Below are 19,404 nucleotides of genomic sequence, written 5' to 3'. Positions count from 1 at the left end.
TGACGAGACAATGAGCGGATTGATGTCCATTCAATCGAAGTTATTCTTTTCCTTCTTGTCCCTTTCCAGCTATACGTGGTCACCTTTAACTTTGACTTTTTCCAGGTAAGCTCATTGTCAGTCTCTTTGTGCGACTCGAAAAGTTGCCCAGGAAAATCGAGCGGCGTCAAAACAGACACGAGTTTTCCAGAGTAACGAAATTTTCGCTTGTGCGATAACTTTTACACAAGCTGAAAACTGATGCTTGAGGAATCGAGTTGCATCTTCAAAAACAATCAAATCGATTCGCCGTGAAAATTTCTATTTCACGCTTTTGGCAAAATTTTAACGTCTGATCGGTATGAAAGTTTACGAAATATAAAGGCTGCACCAGTCGTAACTAATTGTAAGTAAAAAGTTGGAAATCGTTTTATTCTATACAGTCAAAAGTGACGCGTATGGCGAAATCGTGTTCGTGAAGTTTTTTGTTCATCACGTTCATGATTCGTATAATTTTTAATGACATCAGGCCGTGGTACTTTTAGTCTTAACGATTTAATTCAATAACTTTATATGTTAATTCGGTTTCATTTTTCGTGAGGCAAGCGGCTAGAGTCAGACCATCAATGAGTCACTGAGTGAAACTGGTTTCTGTGGTAACTTCTGGTCTCGTCGATAACGGTTCGGTCACCATTTGAAGATTTTTAATCAGCCAGTCGTCTTCACCTTCCTTTTTCACCTTTTCACCTTATTATTTCTTTTTCTTCAACAGCTGAATCCGCGCCTTCTTGATGTACCTACCTACTCTTTAACTCTCGTCTTCGTCAATGTTTGAACAGGATTGACAGTGCAAATCATACGACGAACAGCGTTAATATTCCAATTCCCAAAGCTCCCTCGCGCTCTGTGGACATACCACACGTCTGAATTCATTTCGGGGTATTCGAGTGAGAAGATTTCGCAACTTCTCTCCGTTATACCTATTATAATGAAAGGATATCTTTTCACAGATAATTACGCCTAGCAGAGAACAATCTTTCGGTAAACACTAGAACCGAAATAATTATTCCAACTCAATGACACAGACTTGATATTCTTTATTGTATGTAAAAATCCTGATCACGTTTCCTGAATCATTGAGAAGAATTTGCCTTCAAGCTTATTGTACGAACACTAATGACCTCAACGTTAATGTCGCGTGATATTCTCCATGGTAACTTTTTCCGATCCAACAAAAATCACTTTTCGAAACCTATCGTCCGATCATGTATCCCATGGTTTAATTCTTGGTAATTGATGATTTCCACACCAGAATGACTGAGCATGTTGAGGTGTTTGTTATTTAATTGGGTCTTTCTTATTAGCGTCTATTTCTTTCTTTTTTTTTTAAAGTCTTCTGTAACGAATCTGTGCGCCTGAATAAACAGTCTGTCCAGACCAGGAGCGATCAGCCGATGGCAATTTTTTCCTGACCGAATTTCGACAACACGAGAGCCGATCGGATCTTCAAAGAGCTCTTAGAGTCCAGGCCGGTATCAAATTGATGGTCGAACGTCGATCCACACGACAGGAGAAGGAGATACGATCGATTGTTGCCCGCTTGCTGTCGGTTGTTAATGCTCGTCTGTACACCGTATACCTATATACCCATGTATATGCTATATATATTTGTGTACAACGGTCCACTGATAGAAACGTTAGTCTTGAACGATACCCAACTGTGGGAATCAGAAGTCCACGCCGTCAAAATGAGCATTCAGCCACTCCGTCAAGTGGGTACCTACAGACCAGCCGCCATAAGCGATGCGACGATAATCACCTCAATCTGTACTTCCGTCGAGGTGAAGTGTTTTCGTCATAAACTATACGAGCGATAGGAGGGAAACATGAGATCATTTCTCACACCGCGATGCAACCATTTCCAAACATATACATATATATATATATATATATATATATATATATATATATATATATATATATATATATATATATATATATATACTTGCGAGAGAAAACGCGGTAACTTTGCACGCTGAGTGACCGACTGCGCATGCGCAAAATAAACGAAATCTGTTGGGCCGCTAGGCAGGGCAGCCAACTTGGAACCGGGCACAATTGTTACGACGACTCGAAACGGTCATCAGTCATCGATCAGTCCACCAAAAAATCTCACCAAGCTTTCCCAAATCGCTACATTAACTATTTGAGATCTGCTTGACCGAAAAAAGTTTACATCATCTACGTAACCTCCGTATGCTGCGATTGACAAATGAAACTTGAGGTGGCTAACGTGCAAAAAGAAATTCGAGAAGGTTCGCGCATGCGCGGTAAGTCAAGTTTCATTATTTTCTATCGGAATGTGTTCTGGAAAGACTTTTCGTACCAAAAAAGTGAAAAAATTAAAACCGTTTTCGAGTGGCGATATCTTTTCCGAAGCAGTTTGACTTACTTATAGATGTCTGCTGAGGGATTTTTTACTTCCCATTCTTCTATCGCAACCGCATGCAATATATCCCCTTGGAACCTACAGAGTATGGACCTTTCATTTTCGCGCGGATTGTGTGTAAATGCGGTAATAAATAAGTAGTGATATACGCTCGGTGGGTATAAAAAGCGGCGTGCCGTTAAAGCCGCTCGAGTCTGCGGACCGAACAATAGAAATGATCCTATAATCCGGTATTTATGATTGCGATGAAAACGATTGGCAAGGATAAGTATAACCCGGTTTCCGAGGTCTCCTCGCTTATACCGGCCGACATCTCGTGAACGTCACGAAAGTGATTCTTGAACGAGAATTCCTCACGATCTCCGCGAGAATGTCAACGTTTCTAAAGCTATGGCAAATCCAAGTCACGTATGAGACGAGTGAATAACTGTGTACTTTTCGCTATTCGTGACAAAGATGTCAACAGGTTACACATATGCTTTTCAAAAGATGCGAACGAGATAGGGAGTTTCGGATTATTCTGATTCACACTCGTTGCTGAAGTTTCGTTCATTTCAAAAACGGTAAATTTCACAATTGTATGAATGAATTGATCAAATTCTTCTGCAGCGCGATTTACAACAAAGAATGATTAAATCAAGCTTCCAAAAGTGATATGTTGGAATTCATTTAGTCGGATTTTATCAAAAGTATCTCTTCTCAAAACGAAGAAAAATCAAAAACATCATGTTCAAACGGATAAATTTCGGTCATTAAGACATTTTTAGATTAAATAACCTTCCGATTTCTTTTTTTGATTTCCGAACCAGAAATAAAGGACAAATGTAAAACTATGTTGGAACAAAACTTGGTCCATTTAAACGATATTCTCTGAATTTTCAGAGAAGTTTTAATAATAAGTTATTCCAGTTGTTTTGATGCATCAAATTACGGTGGTAAGGTTATATTTCACGTATAACGCATTTCAAAATCCATCAATCACAAATGAAGTGCGAATAAATCACTAAGTGGAGCAGGACAGTTTTAGGCAAGGTTCCCCGCAAAGTTTTGACTTTCCGAAAGTGGAAGATGGTAGAAAATTGATGTTCGGGTGACGGTTCATCAATTGGGAAGATCGAGGAAAAATTGAGTCAATTTTGGAATCGGTGTCAATTTGGCACGACGGTATCAATTCGACGTCAGACAATGAGCAACGACGTGTTGCCTTTTAATACGACACGGGCGTCTCTCGTGCCTCTGCCTGCCCGGCTGGTTATCGCGAATAATTCATCACCGAACGAGTCAACCGTACAGAGCAATGTTGACAAATCACCTGAAAGTGTCCGCTTACCTAATTCATCACAGTCAACGTGATAGGCCTAATAAAGCGGTCGATTGATAAAACAGCCTCAACTGACGCTCAGTAAGAGCGATTGCAATACTTTCACACCCGAGATTATACTGCCAAGGCTTGAACATCGTTATTAGAGTGACGATCGATCCCGGGTTTTTTTCCAAAAAACAAACTAAACACCGGAAACATTCCTCTAGTGCCATTTTGACGGTGAAATCAACGGTACTGAAAAATTCCTCCGCAGTCTGTGATCTAAAATTTTGTAATATGTTAAGACTCGAGTTTCTGAACCACTATGTTCCGAAAAATCGAAGTTTTCAAGGCTTCAATCTTCATTGAAGTAGTCTAAATGATCAATGTACTGTAACGAACTAATAAATTGATAATCTGCAGTATGAATCGTTAAAAGAAATTTGAAAATCTGAGCAGTTATTTGAAATCCAAAGAAATAACATTAACCATATCCTCCGGAACTAAGGAATTAAAATTCAGAAATTATGGTTCGTAAGGAGTTTTTCGAAGAATTTGTATTTTTCGGTTTGTAGACACATGGACATAATTGCTATGCATCGTAAGTTTACTGAACATACGTTTTCACATTCCAAGTAAACAGTGGAACATGCCGAAGGAATATATTTTATTTGGCGTTTGAGTTATTCCGAGCAATATTTTTAGTATCCCACTACAATGCACAGTAAAAATCACCTTTATCTTATTTTTGTAAGTCGCAAATTTTTTTGAATAGGTTTTCACGGGATTAAAATGCCTGTTGCACATAAAATGGTACATCACGTCATGATTCTTAGATATTCGACTTGAAAAAGTACAAGAGCCGATAATTTTTACTATATCCATACCTCAAGAATGAAATGTCCGTCAGAACTCAACACAATCTTACAACAAAGTTTATGATTTTAACGTAAAACGTCAATTCGGTGTATCTTTCGTTACATGTATGTTAAATCTAAAAAGCCTAGCCACTCGTCGTTTTCCTAGAAGCCATTAAATTCGCGGTACCAAATTGGGCAAAAAACGAGACAATCATTCTATTACCAAGGCATAATTTCTTCGAGATCATCCAAAGTCAAAACCGTTGAACCTGAACGAGACTCAAAGTCAGCTTTAAAGTGCGATCGAAGTCGAGCCGTCAATCCATCCCTTAGTGATCGAATGGGTTTGAAAATCAAGTGGTAAATTGATGCGGTATAAAAGGTGGGCGTTTTAATTCCAGGCATTTATACCCATGGCGAAGCCATTGACGACTTCGACGTCGCGACGCCGTACAAAGTGACCCCAAGTGGTGAACTCCTGTCTCACAACGTGACGCACCATCACGACGAGGATGGAGCTAAAGTTCACTACCGGATGATGGTTGCCGGGTCGGAGTATCACCTCGACCTGAAACCTTCCCGCGGATTCATCTCCCCTGGGCTGACTGTCGAGCGCCGGAAGAGGGACGTCCACGTTAGACGGCCCCCGAGAAATCATGGAAGCAAGTGTCACTATCGTGGCGTCATTCGAGGACACGAGAATTCTCACGTAGCAATTTCCGCCTGCGACGGACTGGTAAGTCTGGCCTTTTACTTTCCGCGCCGCGAGGCGTTGTTCTCTTTATTGTTTTTCATGGTCTTTTTGCCGGAATATTAACTCCGGTACACAGCTGCACTCCTCTTGCGGTTTCTCATTCCTGAAATTCGTGTCTTCCCCCCAAAAAACTGGACGAAGCGTTGTAACACGTGACGTAAATCTACTCACCGAAGGTCATGTAGGATGAGTCTGTGGTGAACCACAAAAATATCGTAAGGAATGGGCTGCAAATTTCCGGAGATCCCCGAGTCGTCGTACTTTTTTATACTTAGTTTCGAGAACGAGATTTGCGGTTAGAGATTCTTCGAATATGAAAATCTGTATCCGTACGTGAAAACCTACCGTCTTATTGGAAGCTGTGAATCAGGTCTGTTACGCAATTATACAAGTACAATGCACGTTAAACTCGTTGCGTCAACGCGTTGATAATTGAATGTTAAATACTGTTCCATTGTGCAATCCGTCGCGTTTGTAGAAAGAAATATAATGACATGTCTAGTGTCCGAAAATTTGAATCAAAATTGAATGAAATGGACTGAACTGGAATCGTCATATCGATATGTGCATTTGGTTTCACTATGTCTGTACCGAGTAGAGTACTAAACTAAAGTACATAGAAAAGTAGGATAAAATAACTTTCGAGGACGATTGCATTGTTGATCGAAATTTCGACGATCAGAGACATCTTTTACAATAACGTGAAGCAATGCCTCAAGGTATGAGCTCACGATAAATTGCGCTCTGCGATGAGCAGATTTCCTGGACCCGACACTATAAGATGGCTCCGTGAATATGGTTCCTATTTGCAAAGATCTTCATCCCTATGTAGAATAGTTGGATCCAGTAAGTCAAAGTCCTTAAAATCACTTCGCTGACGCGTTGTCGATGTGTCTTTCCACTATACATGCAGAATGTGCCAGGAATAAAGTAACAGCCACTCATTGTGATGGCGTGGCTTTCGGCATCGAATCATCGCAACCCAACCAAGAACGGCACATCACCTAGATTAATTGGCTCGGTGAACAATCGGACTGCTTAGCTTCCAAGGCTGGCACTACGACTTTGTCCTTGAAGCGAATCGCCCTACCCGCTAATTACAGTGTATGATATAAATTGGGTTCGTTGATCTCACGGTTGGATTTTTTTCCTTGGAATGTAGTTAGCTGGGCGCATAATTGTGCAATAGACCATTTCAGATTAGAAAAGTATTTAGTTTCTGCTTCAAAATGGTCTGAGAGATTGTTTTTGCCAACGTGAAATTCCCGCCAAGGTATTGGATTTTTGGATCAAGTCTAATAGGTACCTCATTCCAAGCGCATCTTTCCCTTTGAAGAGTAACGTGCAAAAAATATACTGATTTCCGTTTCTTCGTACAGTTTTCTGGAATAACTGTGTGATTACGGTTTATTAGTTGGACAGACTTAATCTCAATACGAGTAATAACATCAAGTATTAGTAAAACATAGTAACAGTTGTATTAACGTATTTGTCTTTGTGGACCTTATAAGGTATATTAGGCTTCGATGCTTCACTTTGAATAGAAAATACACAAACAATACAAATTTTACAAGTACTAGATTTTTGGTTGCTTCGACTTAACAAAAACTGTCATAATTTTTGAAGATACTTGAATAATCTGCACTTACTATATCAATGTCACACTCTACTGACAATGATTTTGCAAAATTACGCAAAGAAATTAAAGAATAAAGTATGTTTTTCGACATATGTTATTTGAATACGAGAAAGTCAGATGTCTGAGGCACTTCTTAGAATTGAGCAAAAAGTGATCATACACTTAACGCTTTCAGTTTTACATTTTTCAACTCAATATTCCAGCCCGAATTTTATTACCCGTGGGTTTTTGGCTTCGTTGATCACAAATCTTTAAATGTCGGAATTTCATAATTCCCATATCCAAAATGGCGGATCCGATATGGTGAATATAAAATCGAAAAAAACTATCTAAATTCGATGATTTCGATTAAAACTTGTTACTCCATATTTTAATAATCATACGAAGTAGCGAAGACCATTTGAAGTGTAAATAAACTGTGATGAGGTTAGGTAATTTTTGAGGTGGGACGCTAGGCATCCCACTGTGACCGAAAGGATTAAGAACAATTTTTTTTGTTTAACCGCAAAAACTAACGTTCAGACCTTGTCCCAGCAAAAAAGAAACTGTATCACCCTAATTTCGCGATTCGGGCGGTGAACGAGGATTCATTTTGCATGGACTGGGTCAGTGCGATCACGTCAGGACCTCACGCGGCGCCTTGTCTTATCGTACCTTGATCAAGGATGCGTCTGTTTAACGAGTCTATTAATTCTCAGAATGATTGCTACGCCGATAACCGACGTCGGTGGTCAGCAATCCAAGCGGCGAGTAGCAAGATGATGCGTCTTTTGCCCGGCGAACGCGATTTCTGCCCGATGCTTCTTCTTCGAGCGGTCGCATGAACGCCGGATAAAATCGCTCCTCGGAATACGCGTTCACTCAACGCGAGGCATCTCTGATTCGTCGATTTGATAAACGTAATTACATAGAACTCGAACCAGTTCACAAATCATATCGTCCTCGGCTAAAAGCATCTGGGTACGTAAATTCTTATACCGGCTATTAAAATCCAACCGACTGGCTCGTTGTCATTTTCTTGGAAGTATAGAACTCGAGCTCTTCGTAATTAAATTTTTTTCCTCACATGCGATCGTTTTTGTGTTAGAAGATTGCTGATGCGGCTGTTTTGTTGCGACATTCGACACGTTGGTTCAAATTTATGGGTTTTTCAGAGTATGTGTAAGGAAATTTAATTCTGCAATGAATGAATAGAATTCACTTGCCTAAAACGTGATAGTTTTTATCATTTTTATGGTCACGATCAAATTTTTAACGGCTTATCTTTACATTGAACGAAAGCTGAAAACCATATTCTTTCAGCCGAGGCGATAATATTCTTTAACCATTCTTGCGGGTGCGAGATTTATTACGACAAAAAAAACCTCACTCTTTGAAAATTTACCAGTCTGATTTGCAATGAAATGTTAACGAGGCATTACGTTATATGCGATGAATAACTCACGCACAACCATTGAGACGCGCTTCTATCTTTTCCGGTTTATAAGAGTATGATTCTACGTTTGAAATCTTGATGGATCTTATTTTTAGCCTGACAGTTATTGTCTATTCGTGTTAAGATTCGATGTATCCAGAAATGGGTTTGACAATTTATAAGTAGACTTCTAATTTTTCATTCGATGGGACAACCTTTTGATTTGATTCGAAGAAATTCGTTTTCATCACTTGTGACGTGAAATGTCATATCTTGACGTATGATAGAATGAATTGTCGCTATGAATTAAAAAATTTTCGCTATAGTATCCGACATGTTTCGGAATTTTCTCGAAGCTATGAAGCTTCCAAATGTTGAAATTCAACAAGTATTTCGATTCTTTTATTTGACTCAGTTTAACTTCCACGACAAATTTCAATTCATTCAAAGTAGTTGATGGTTTTAGGGTCTTTAAATTACGATTATCTTGCACCTCGAAGTGTCTTTATCGAAAATTCACTCACCGAGAGAACCAACGCGTCATTAACCAAAACACTTTTATAGTATTATATTGTGCGAGCTGAATTATAAATACAAAAGTGCAAAATATCAAAGATCGATTGACCGAAAGAGACGAAATAAATTGCGTATCACTCGAGGCACGGCGAATGAAGATACAACTATTGCGTTCCAAGTGGGCTCGATGGTGATACATAAATTAAATGAGTCAAGGCTGACAAAGTGACGGGCAAAAATGGCTACCTGTAAACGGTGTCGAGTATTGGAAACAGGAATTATTCCTGTACTCGATTCGAAAAGGGATAAAAAATCAGCGGAAAAATATCCTCGGCGTATCAAATTCCCGGCATTATTACGGATCGTGGTTAGCGGGGAGTATTTTCCGTTTCACTGCATCAATATTTCATCTCATCAACGTCAATTCCTTCCCGAGAATTGAATCCTAGAGTCCAACTACGCTCAAAAATGCTAGCTTTTCGACCACACTGGCGAATAGTTGTCAAATATTATAACGAATTTGCACCGAGAGAAATTTTTACTTCCGCTTACCGGTCAGTCCTTAAATATTTTCATTTTTTACCGCAATGGAAAAATATAGTACTAGTACTTTCTCATTACGATCGTTGTTACAAGATTTTCTTGCAACTGTTGTGAAAATTTAACGCTTGTGCAACAATAAATTGATGTTAAAGCCTTGTTTAACTAAAAAAGTAAAGTGAACCGAACAAACTGATTTCGCGTTGCAATTACCAAAAAATTACCAAAATGGTTACGCGTACCTCGTTTTTCGTAATTCCAACAATATTCAAACAGTTTTACTTACCGATACCTGCTTTATTGAATATTTCATAAAAACGGTGTCCAAACGAATCTCGACCACTCATAGTGTTCAGAATTTCTTAATCTCGTACTTCTATGCTTGATTAAAATCTGCATTACCTGTTCGAACGTGAAGTTCTCCAACTTTTTGTAATTTCGAAAAACTAATACGGATGCATCAAAATTGAACTTTATGGTGAAAAAGAGTCTGCAATTTTCCCTTGACGCGCATGCGAACATTTTTCATGTCAATTCGCATATTTGACGCACACAATCTCGAAACCATGATACACTGTCGGTTTGAGAAAATCGCTCTAAGGTCCCTGCGATGGCAAGTGGAGGAACAGGTTTTCACCGCGGCAAGTCGAGAGTCGAGACGGATTGGAATATGTGCGCGTATATGTGAATAGATATAGTATACAGTTAGCATATAATTACGGATAATTATTAATCAGCACAGGCCACACGCCGGTCCAATTAACGTAGGCAGAAACGTCACTCGTAAGATCTGCAACTTTAAGCGTTGCGTATATTATATGCGAATACTGGCGCGCATGCAGCGCGAGTTAATCAATTAGACGCGTTATGGTGGAAAAGTTGTAATAACGTGCGTATTAACAAGAAAAATGGATCGGCACGTGAGGATTCCGTGAATCAGGGGCTTTATATTCGCATATTTTGTTACATTTGCGTTGCATTTTTCACGAATTCCACCTCGTGGGATTGAGACGTCGATGACGATTTCATGAAGTGCACATTCGGAAAGATGATAATTATGATACATCTCGCGAAATAGCGAAGGTCAACGTGTTTATAAATTTTGGGTTTCAGAGGGCGAAATGAGCCGCGTCTCGTCAATTTGTCATGTGATTCAAACGAACCGAACTGTTATGGCTTACTCGTGATCGTGTCAGACTTTTTTTTTTTTTTTTTTGAATAAATTTACGAGATGGTGATAGAGAATGGAACAACGAAATTAGCCATATATGAGTCACGTTGAAACGTTTCTTCTTCGTAGAGTTAAATTCGCCACCTACGCTCTTAGAAATGAGGCATTATATGAATTTAAAATCTTTCGCGTGTCAGATAATTCTTGTGTTGAAATGGCTCCTTAGTTCATATTACAGTTACGTATTATATGATTATTTAGAACGTGTCAAAAAATTTCTACAAATAATTTTAATGTGTATATATTTTGTTATTTTCTTGATAACCCACAAATTATAATTTATTGCAGGTACTGTTAAGTTTTTAACTACACATTCGATCTGTCGTAATAATATAGTTGAAAAAAAAAAATAAAAAAATAACATTGAAACGTGGAACTGAGAGTATTATTCATACCTCAATCGTGTTCTGGGAAATTATAAAAAGAAGTGAGTGTTGAGCGAATATTTTACACCCGTCTGAAAAAGGCACAGGTGATTAAAAAAATGCATGATATAAAACAATTCTTCAAATTTGAACAAAATTGAGAAAATTGCGTAAATGTCTATCATAGTGTCGGCAGGTGAATTGGAATAAAAAAATTAGTTTGGAATTTTTGTTAGGAAAAAATGAGACAAAATGATCATGCTGCCAAGCTGCACGTTCTAAAGTTAACGATCGTTGGAAGATAAACGGAAAAAATAAACAAAAATAATTTGTATCGGTCGGCTGTTGCAAAGTGATAATTTTTCGAAATGCAAATTGTCTAATTGTTACCCATTCGCTCGTAAATATCACTCGCAGTCCGTGTTTCCCGTCTAATCGTTACCGATAAAATTAATTTATAGACTGGCAGGACATGCACGAACGATTGTGACGTGATTAGCGAGCGATTCTAGTCTGTCGATAACGGCGCGGTATTCAAACGCCGGATTTTAGCGCAAAAAGAGGGAGTCGTGATTAAAATCCACCGTCCTGTAGCTTGAGAGTGGCGAGTTGGTAGCATGGAATAATGCACCGCCCACATGGGAAGTACCGGCGTCGAAAATTCTAATTCTCGTATAAATCACTTGCTCAGTAGGAAACACTTATCGTCATCCGTATCGTGACTTGTGAGTATTTCGGTCCAGAGGCCAAAATCTTTTCATCGATCCTCTGTGAAATGTATGCCTGAAAGGAGCTTTATCTAATTGTAAGTCATACTTTCATACATCGAGAAAAACGATCCTTAGCTTCAAGTGTTTGATTCACCAAAATCTTTCGAAAAAAAAATTTATCAAATCATGCCTTGATTGAGATGAAAGAAGAGTACAAGATTCCCTTTACCAGTCTTTGGAGAAATGTAATTTACAAAACATCGTTGGTTTATGAAGTGTCATTCGAATCGGACTAAAAACTGTTTGTATTAGTTAATTAGTCTTTCTTTTATTCGTAACTTCGAGTTTCCGTTTAAACACGTTTAACCTCAAGTTGTCGACGAATATGTCTTTTTTCCCTCTTGGTGTTTACGTTTGTTTCAATACCTTCTTACGGTTAAACGGTACATTGATTCTCCGGTTTGGAGTAGAAGCATTGACAAATAACGGTAAAAAAGGAACAAAAACATCGGTAAGTCATTATGAACAAGCTATTATATTACAGTTTCATTTTTCGTTAATACATTTCTTTTTGTTACGTTGCCAATCGAAATTTTTGTAACAGCAAAGGCGGGATAATAGATATAGTATATCAATAAAAAGAAGGGTGAAAAGGTGAGTTGATAAAACAATAAAAGAAAACGTTCTGACCAATTATGAATAGATTGGAACGTACATTTTTCATACAATAAACTTTATTTTGGTGGAAAACTTGATAACTTTTTATTCGAATCGAAAAATGACAGCGGCACATTTCAACCTTTCATTTCTCAAAAAAAACAAAACCGAAAGCAAACAAACGATCAAGGGTGGTGAAATTCATTGAACTCCAGGTGGTATTTAAAGATCAAAATTCCTGTGTCCTTGAAAAATACGTCTTCATAATGCGTTGGTAAAATTTGTCACGTAGATTGGGCGTAATACAGTTTACGTGAGACAACGGTGCGGAGATATAATAATAGCAATAGCAACAATAATAAGGGGATGAGAACCCGGCGTAAATAGCGTAGCGTTATCCTGAATCAGGTTGAATTAATTGAACGAGGTAGTGTGCGAAACACAATCGTGGTACACGAGGAGGTAAATCGCTTTCTGGAATCTTCTTCCGCGTTTACGATAGATATCTTGGGTTCCCCCGGGAGCTGGCTGGGTATCGCGTACAGATACGCAACACTGCAGGAGAGAGTCGACCTGTTCACCAGATAGTGCGCCACCTCTCGCCTCGGTGAGTTATCGCCTAGTAAAGCTTATTAGTTCACCCTGACACACGCGTAATACAGTGACGTTAGGCAGAGTGCAGACTCCTGTTCGCTCAATGAAACGCATTCCTCAAATATAACAGATGTTCGCGAAGTTACAAAACTTACCGACCGAGCATCGCGAAAAGTGTTACCAATCGTGGTCACTGTACAGTTTTAACCGGTTCACGTTTGTCACGACAACTGAAAAACGTAATTCTCAAAAAGTTCCGGTAAATCTCTCGTACAGATTCTATGACAGATTTGCAAAGTTACAAAACTTACCGACTGAGCATCGAAAGAAATTTCAAATTGGACTCGCCGTATAGTATTTACCGGTTTCCAGTTTTTTACCACAGTCAAAAAATGCAGTTCTGAACTCGTTCGGGAACAGTACCAGAAAATCTAGTACAGGTTGTATGACAGGTTCGGAAAGTTGCAAAACTTACCGACCGAGCATCGAGGGGGATTCCCAGTTGTGGTCACCGTACAGTCTTTACCGGTTTTCATTTTTACCGCAACCGAAAAATACAGTTCTGAAAAGGTTCAGCAGCAGTACCAGAAAATCGAGTGCATACTCGTTATCATTTTTTTTCATTACAGTCACTTAGTGGTATCCAGTTATTAACTCCGGCTGCCTACTGTGGAATATGTTCACAATCTTGCGACGATGTTCCATTCCGAACTTTTGATTACTCGTAAAATATTCTGCTTTACGGAGATGCGAAAGTGAAGCGAACTCAGCCGAATACACTGCATGACAATCATTAATAATACATGGAAGAAGTTTTGTCTTGATTTGCAGATTTTTTTCCATATTTCTTCCGCACTTCACGTTTTGAATTGAAAACCTGAAAATGATGAGGAACATTAATATGGACCATAAAATAAAATATCCAATTAAAACTTGTAACGACGCTCGACAAAACTTCCTGACTGCAGTTTTCGTGCAATGCATAAATGAGTGTCTCCAATTTCTAAACCTCAACATACCGTAATTATTCTGAAACGATTGTTGAGTGAAAGTTCAAAATAGCCTCAACAGTAACCAATGTAAAAATTAAGACCCCGCGGGCATGCTTGTTTTCGAATTTGTTTAAAAAAGAATTTCCACCGTCTGAAACACATTGTACACAATTCGAATAAAATAATATGCACTTATCACAATCCATCGGTTTTTTGCGAAACTTTAAAATGGAGAAGGAAACGAAAAACATTTGACAGCGAGGACACTGTGTCGTAAAACGTTTGTATCCGGTGAATATCCCAGAGTCGAAATTAATAAGCCAAAACAAAACAAAGTAAAATAAAGCAAGAAAATATGAGAAAAGAAGAAAAAATCTCCGCATTGGGGGTTGATATTATTATTATTATTATTATTATCATTTTTTTTTTATACACAGGCGCATGAAAATGTATTGTTATAGTATATCACGGATAAAAAGAAAAACAAAAGGAGATAATTCTTGGGAAGATGATCTGCTGTACGCAGATTTTATTTACGATCAACCTGGAGGGGTAGTCGTGACCTATTTTTCCATGGATATAAACGCCTCCTAACCCCTCCCGTAATGCGTCACTCCACGTATAAATTTTATACCTAAATTTCATACATTACTCCGGTAATATTTCACGGGTTCAGAGCGTTCGTTGCATGTTGTAGTCAGTCTTTATCGACTGAGTGAAATATCATTTACTTGGGCTATTTTCATAGACCATGCATGATTGAACCAAAATGGTCGCATTCGACACAATTTTAAAGCTATGTCCAACAGAAATACAATCAACACGTGACTGTTTTAGGCAAAAGTAAGACCAGATAATGTACCCCTGTAAGAAAATTAATACGAGTAATAAATATGAGAACACATTTTCAAAAAGTTCTTCAACATTATTGTATTGCTTTACAATAGTCGATTTGCTCTGATAAATGAACGCAATAAGTGATATTTTGCTCGGTCAGTAAAAGCTGACTATGCAAGCATACTCCTAAGAGATGGCCGCTTTACTCCCTGGGTAAAGAAGGACTGTAGAAACCTCTTAAAATGTCTTATAGTTGAACGGAAAAAGTCGAACCTCGTTCAATTTAAATGCGATGTCAACCATAAATATGAAAAAAAAAACATTTATTTCACGTAATAGTAAAGCCATCGAATGCAACCATGTAATTGGCTTACGACTAATAGTAGAAATAAAAGTCTAGCGTTATTCTCGCACGAAAAAAGACTTCTTTCATATTCTTGCTCAGCATTGTGAAGTAGAATGGCGTAATTTGTAACATTTTCACACGAGTGAAATAGTCAGAATGAGTAACGTTTCACTCGGTCGGTAAGGGCGGATTATCGCATCCTCTTAAGGTGCGGAGCTTATTTGTCTAGTACGTTATAAAACCACCTGAAAATTCTAACGTACCCCAACGCCTGGAGGTTCGGCACTTATATCTTAGACGCATCATGCATACCGCCGCCCGCGCCGGATACAGTGCGGTTATTTCAAGATTTATGGGATACCGGCGCGGATGCGGGCGTCTTGATATATTTTATGGATAATTATTTCTTGAACGGCACTTTTGACGCCGGTTTATTTATCGCCTTTAAACGCCGCTGCGTTGTGCGAGCTACAAGCTCATATCGGACCCCGATGAGGCACCGTTTCACTCACGATTTATACCGTTCTTGAATCAGTATTCAATACAGAATTGTTTAGAACGAAGGGTGGGAGTGGAATTAAAAAGGATCATGCAACGCGGGGAATGATGACTCGAATAATAATGTATTAAAAATAATCGAATGAGAATAGTAAAATCAGTATGACAAGACGTGTGAAATGAAATTTCTGACAATCGGGTGATCAAAATTTCAGATTTTATTTTCTTCGCTAAGAAATGTCAAGACTGATACGCAGAATTGCAAAAATCGAAACTATATTGTTTGTCACCTAAAATTTCAACTGATTCAAGTGAAAATGAATAAAAATTGAGAACTGTGCTTGCTCGAATGTTCAATCAAGAAATTAAAAATGCGATAATTCCAAATGTCAAACTCAAAATAAACAAACCCAATTTTGCAAAATTCTTAAAATTCTCTATTTTTATTTGACTGCAGGGTTTCACTTTCTGCAACATCGATTATTTGTTGAGCTCTTGTTGCTGCAGCACTTCCAATGTTTGCATATTTGGAACTATTTACAAATTGGCTAATTATCCGTACATTTCGCGAGTAAAAATTATTTCTCTTTTTGAAATCGTGGATTTGAATGATGTTAGATTTTCCAAAGCCTAGACGAGATTTTGATCACGTAGAAAAATCTAAATAGGTCCAATGCCAGCCCAGTCATCTTTGAAACGAGTCTGAACAATTGCCAAAGAAAACTAATTACGATAGTCCAAAAGCAAACGGTGTTAAACGATATTCCGATAATCGTATCTATTTTAGCAAAACGGCTGTCAACTGCCGAGAGAGGTTTATAATAGTGAAACGGTCTCCGGTTGTGCGGACATTATCTGCAAATAGTGGCTCGCCAAGTGGCCGCTGTTGGTTGCATGAAGCGCGGATCGAACATTGATATGTAAATTGATACAGCAATATAATTGATAGCGTCCTCAATTCCAGGGGAATCGAGTTCTATCAGTTACATCTCGACTCGAGAGTGCGTCAAGAGATCCTTCAACGACATTTTAATCGAATTAATATGTCCAGTACGTGGAGAGCTGCCGCATTATCCTTGATCATGCAGTTTATACCGGAACCCTCGACGCCATTAAAACGTAACGCGGAACGCGCATTAGCATTATTGATGTTACAAACAATTTATTATGCGCGTGTTAATCGTACTGCGGTGCGAATCCTCTGCAACTCCGGGACAGGATGTCGGTAATTATTGACTTGCGGTGAGTTTACTTCTTCCTTTAATAAGGCTCGATTTTACGTCGTCAGGTGAAGCAAGTCGTACAAAAAAATCTACCATCTCCTCTGCGTAGATTCGCTGATATCTCGTTGGAAATCTAAATCCCGGCCGGGTTCGTCTGACCAAAATTGCCACGAATCTACCCTCTGGCCGTCAGGCTATTAATACACTGTCTCGGTCTCTAGTTTTTGGCCTTCCCTATTAACCCAACTAATTAACCCCCGCTGATTCCAGCCTTTGATAACTTCCCTTCGTGAATGATAATCCCCGATGGTTGTTGCCTTTATACGATACTGCTCTATCCTCGAAACGGTTCGTCGAACCCGTAGCAAGGTATTTGCAGCATTGCTAAGTGATTCCCAACCTTCTAAGATCAATCGATTTTGCGTTTTACGTGTTCACTTGTTAACCCTTGAATGAGTTTATGGAAAAAGAGCACTCAGTTGCAATTAATGATTTTGTCACACGGTTGCAAAGTGGATACTTATTACGCACGGATGTATTATGTCAGGTTATTATATCGTTGAAGATCAAATTGCTGCGATTTAACAATTTGTACTAATTAATTGGTTGGATAAATTGAAAGAATTTTCTTGAATGAATTCTGCAACCAAACGGAATGTAATAATAGCAGTAGCTTCCACGTGACGCGAGGGATGAAATATCGTATCGTTGAAGAGATGAAAGAAAAACAAAAGAGAATTAAAAAATACAGTGCGAAAATCGTTGATTCTAATTAAAAATCAAGCGAAGTAATGCGATTATTAAATTTCTTTCGCTACTCGAAGTTATGAGAAAAACTGAGAAAATCGTCTCTGAAATAGACGATAAAGGTTTCATTGGATTCGAAGAATATAAAACGAATCACAAAAAAATGGAAGAAGACAATCCAATATTCAAACTACAAACGATATTCGGAATTATTTTTATAGTTTGTTGATTTCGCTCTAATTTGTTATAAAATCCTTCGAAAGCCTTTGCAAACCTTAGAACTGAGTTGAATTTTATTCCCGAAATACAGAGACTGATGTAAAATTTCTGCCATGAAGCTAGAAAAACAAAAATTGTCGTTCGAACATATTTGGAGGTAAAAAAAAAAAATTGCGAAAAAATGCATACGTAATAAATTTGGAAAGGAAGCCCCTTGTCGTGGGATATTCATTACCGCCAATTATTCCAATTACCTAGCATGCTCGGTGATTAAAGTGAATATTCTACGTAACCGATATAAGCGCGCGCGGTATAATAACGAAATTGATCATGTTCGCAATTAACTTTTCAATTAAATCTCTGCCAGGCCTACCGTGACGGCTTGATTGGCTTTTACCAGGTGCAAAGGCCCCGTACAGCTCCCCGATGAGTTTTTTTCTCTTCTCTGGATCTCTCTACTTTCTTTTAATCGCAACAGGAATAAAAATAAAAAAAAATAACTTCAAAAATTCGCAGGATCCCCGCAATATTTCATCCCTGCGACTCTATATCGGGGTGGAGACAGACCGGAAAAACCGGGAATAGTCGGGTAATTTTGCGTATCGAAATAAATCAGGAAAAAGTTAGGGATGGAGTTTATGACGGACCATCGCGAAAAACTTACTTTTTTTATAAGTTGTTTTCAATCTTCAACTATGCATCGTAAATTCAGCCAAGCTAACCTTCGGAAATAAAATTTTTGAATGTCTAATTATTCTTGTGAAACGAAGCAATACTGTGTGTCTTTGAATCCAAATTTTTGTGTAGAAATTGCACAATTTCTGGAGCTTTTGGTCGTAAAAGTCACCCAATATTACCTAAATTTAGTGGAAATCTAGGAGGTATTTACTCGCAAGCCGGGTGACAAGCGACTGAAATGATTTCAACTGATTTCATTCGATTTTAAAGTGACTGCTATCCAAAGTGGTTTGCGATTCCAAAAAGTCAATATTCCTTTGGTGGAAATAGATCAGAAAATTTTGAATTATTTTCAGGGGGAAAAGTGAGGGAATTTTATTTGAGAAAAATTGTCGCCACCTTGTCCATGTACCCCCATGTACATCTTCTCCACGGTTAACGGGGAATCGATGCGCCATATTTAAAGTCCGCGTAATTTTCTCCCCTTCGGAGTGTAAGCTCGCCCTTTTTCGCGTGATAATTCACCCACCTCTGCAGCTCGAGGCGCACTGCAGTGCACTTGAACATGTGCGCGGTGCAATGTGAGCGTAATCACGTTAGGCGTTAACCCACATGCCAACATGGGCGTGAACCTGGTGCAGCTAAAACCGCCCATCCCACACCTCATAAACCGAGCAACAAGGATTTGCTATAATAATTCATACGGCGGATGCCAGTAAGAATAATTACTCAACTTTATCGGTAAGAACGAATGATGGAGTTCTCACCGCAAGCCTGACGAAACCAGACTTCTCTGGATCCTCGGATCTCTTATGGCGGAGTTACAACGTTTCCGATCTGTTCATTCGGAATA

The 19,404-nt window shown here is 38.6% G+C and overlaps 1 protein-coding gene across 1 annotated transcript in view; it reads left to right on the top strand.

Annotated features, from left to right (window-relative positions):
• LOC124301253 (A disintegrin and metalloproteinase with thrombospondin motifs 7) overlaps positions 1 to 19,404 on the top strand; it is a 55,855-nt gene that overhangs the window by 22,389 nt on the left and 14,062 nt on the right. Inside the window, exon 3 of the mRNA XM_046756085.1 lies at positions 4,993 to 5,327. Within this exon, the coding sequence (XP_046612041.1) occupies positions 4,993 to 5,327 (335 nt within the window). The remainder of the gene's footprint in view (positions 1 to 4,992; positions 5,328 to 19,404) is intronic.

Source organism: Neodiprion virginianus, chromosome 3 (assembly GCF_021901495.1).
Source record: "Neodiprion virginianus isolate iyNeoVirg1 chromosome 3, iyNeoVirg1.1, whole genome shotgun sequence".
NCBI classification, from domain to species: Eukaryota; Metazoa; Arthropoda; class Insecta; order Hymenoptera; family Diprionidae; genus Neodiprion; species Neodiprion virginianus.
This window is presented reverse-complemented; position numbering and strand designations above follow the sequence as displayed.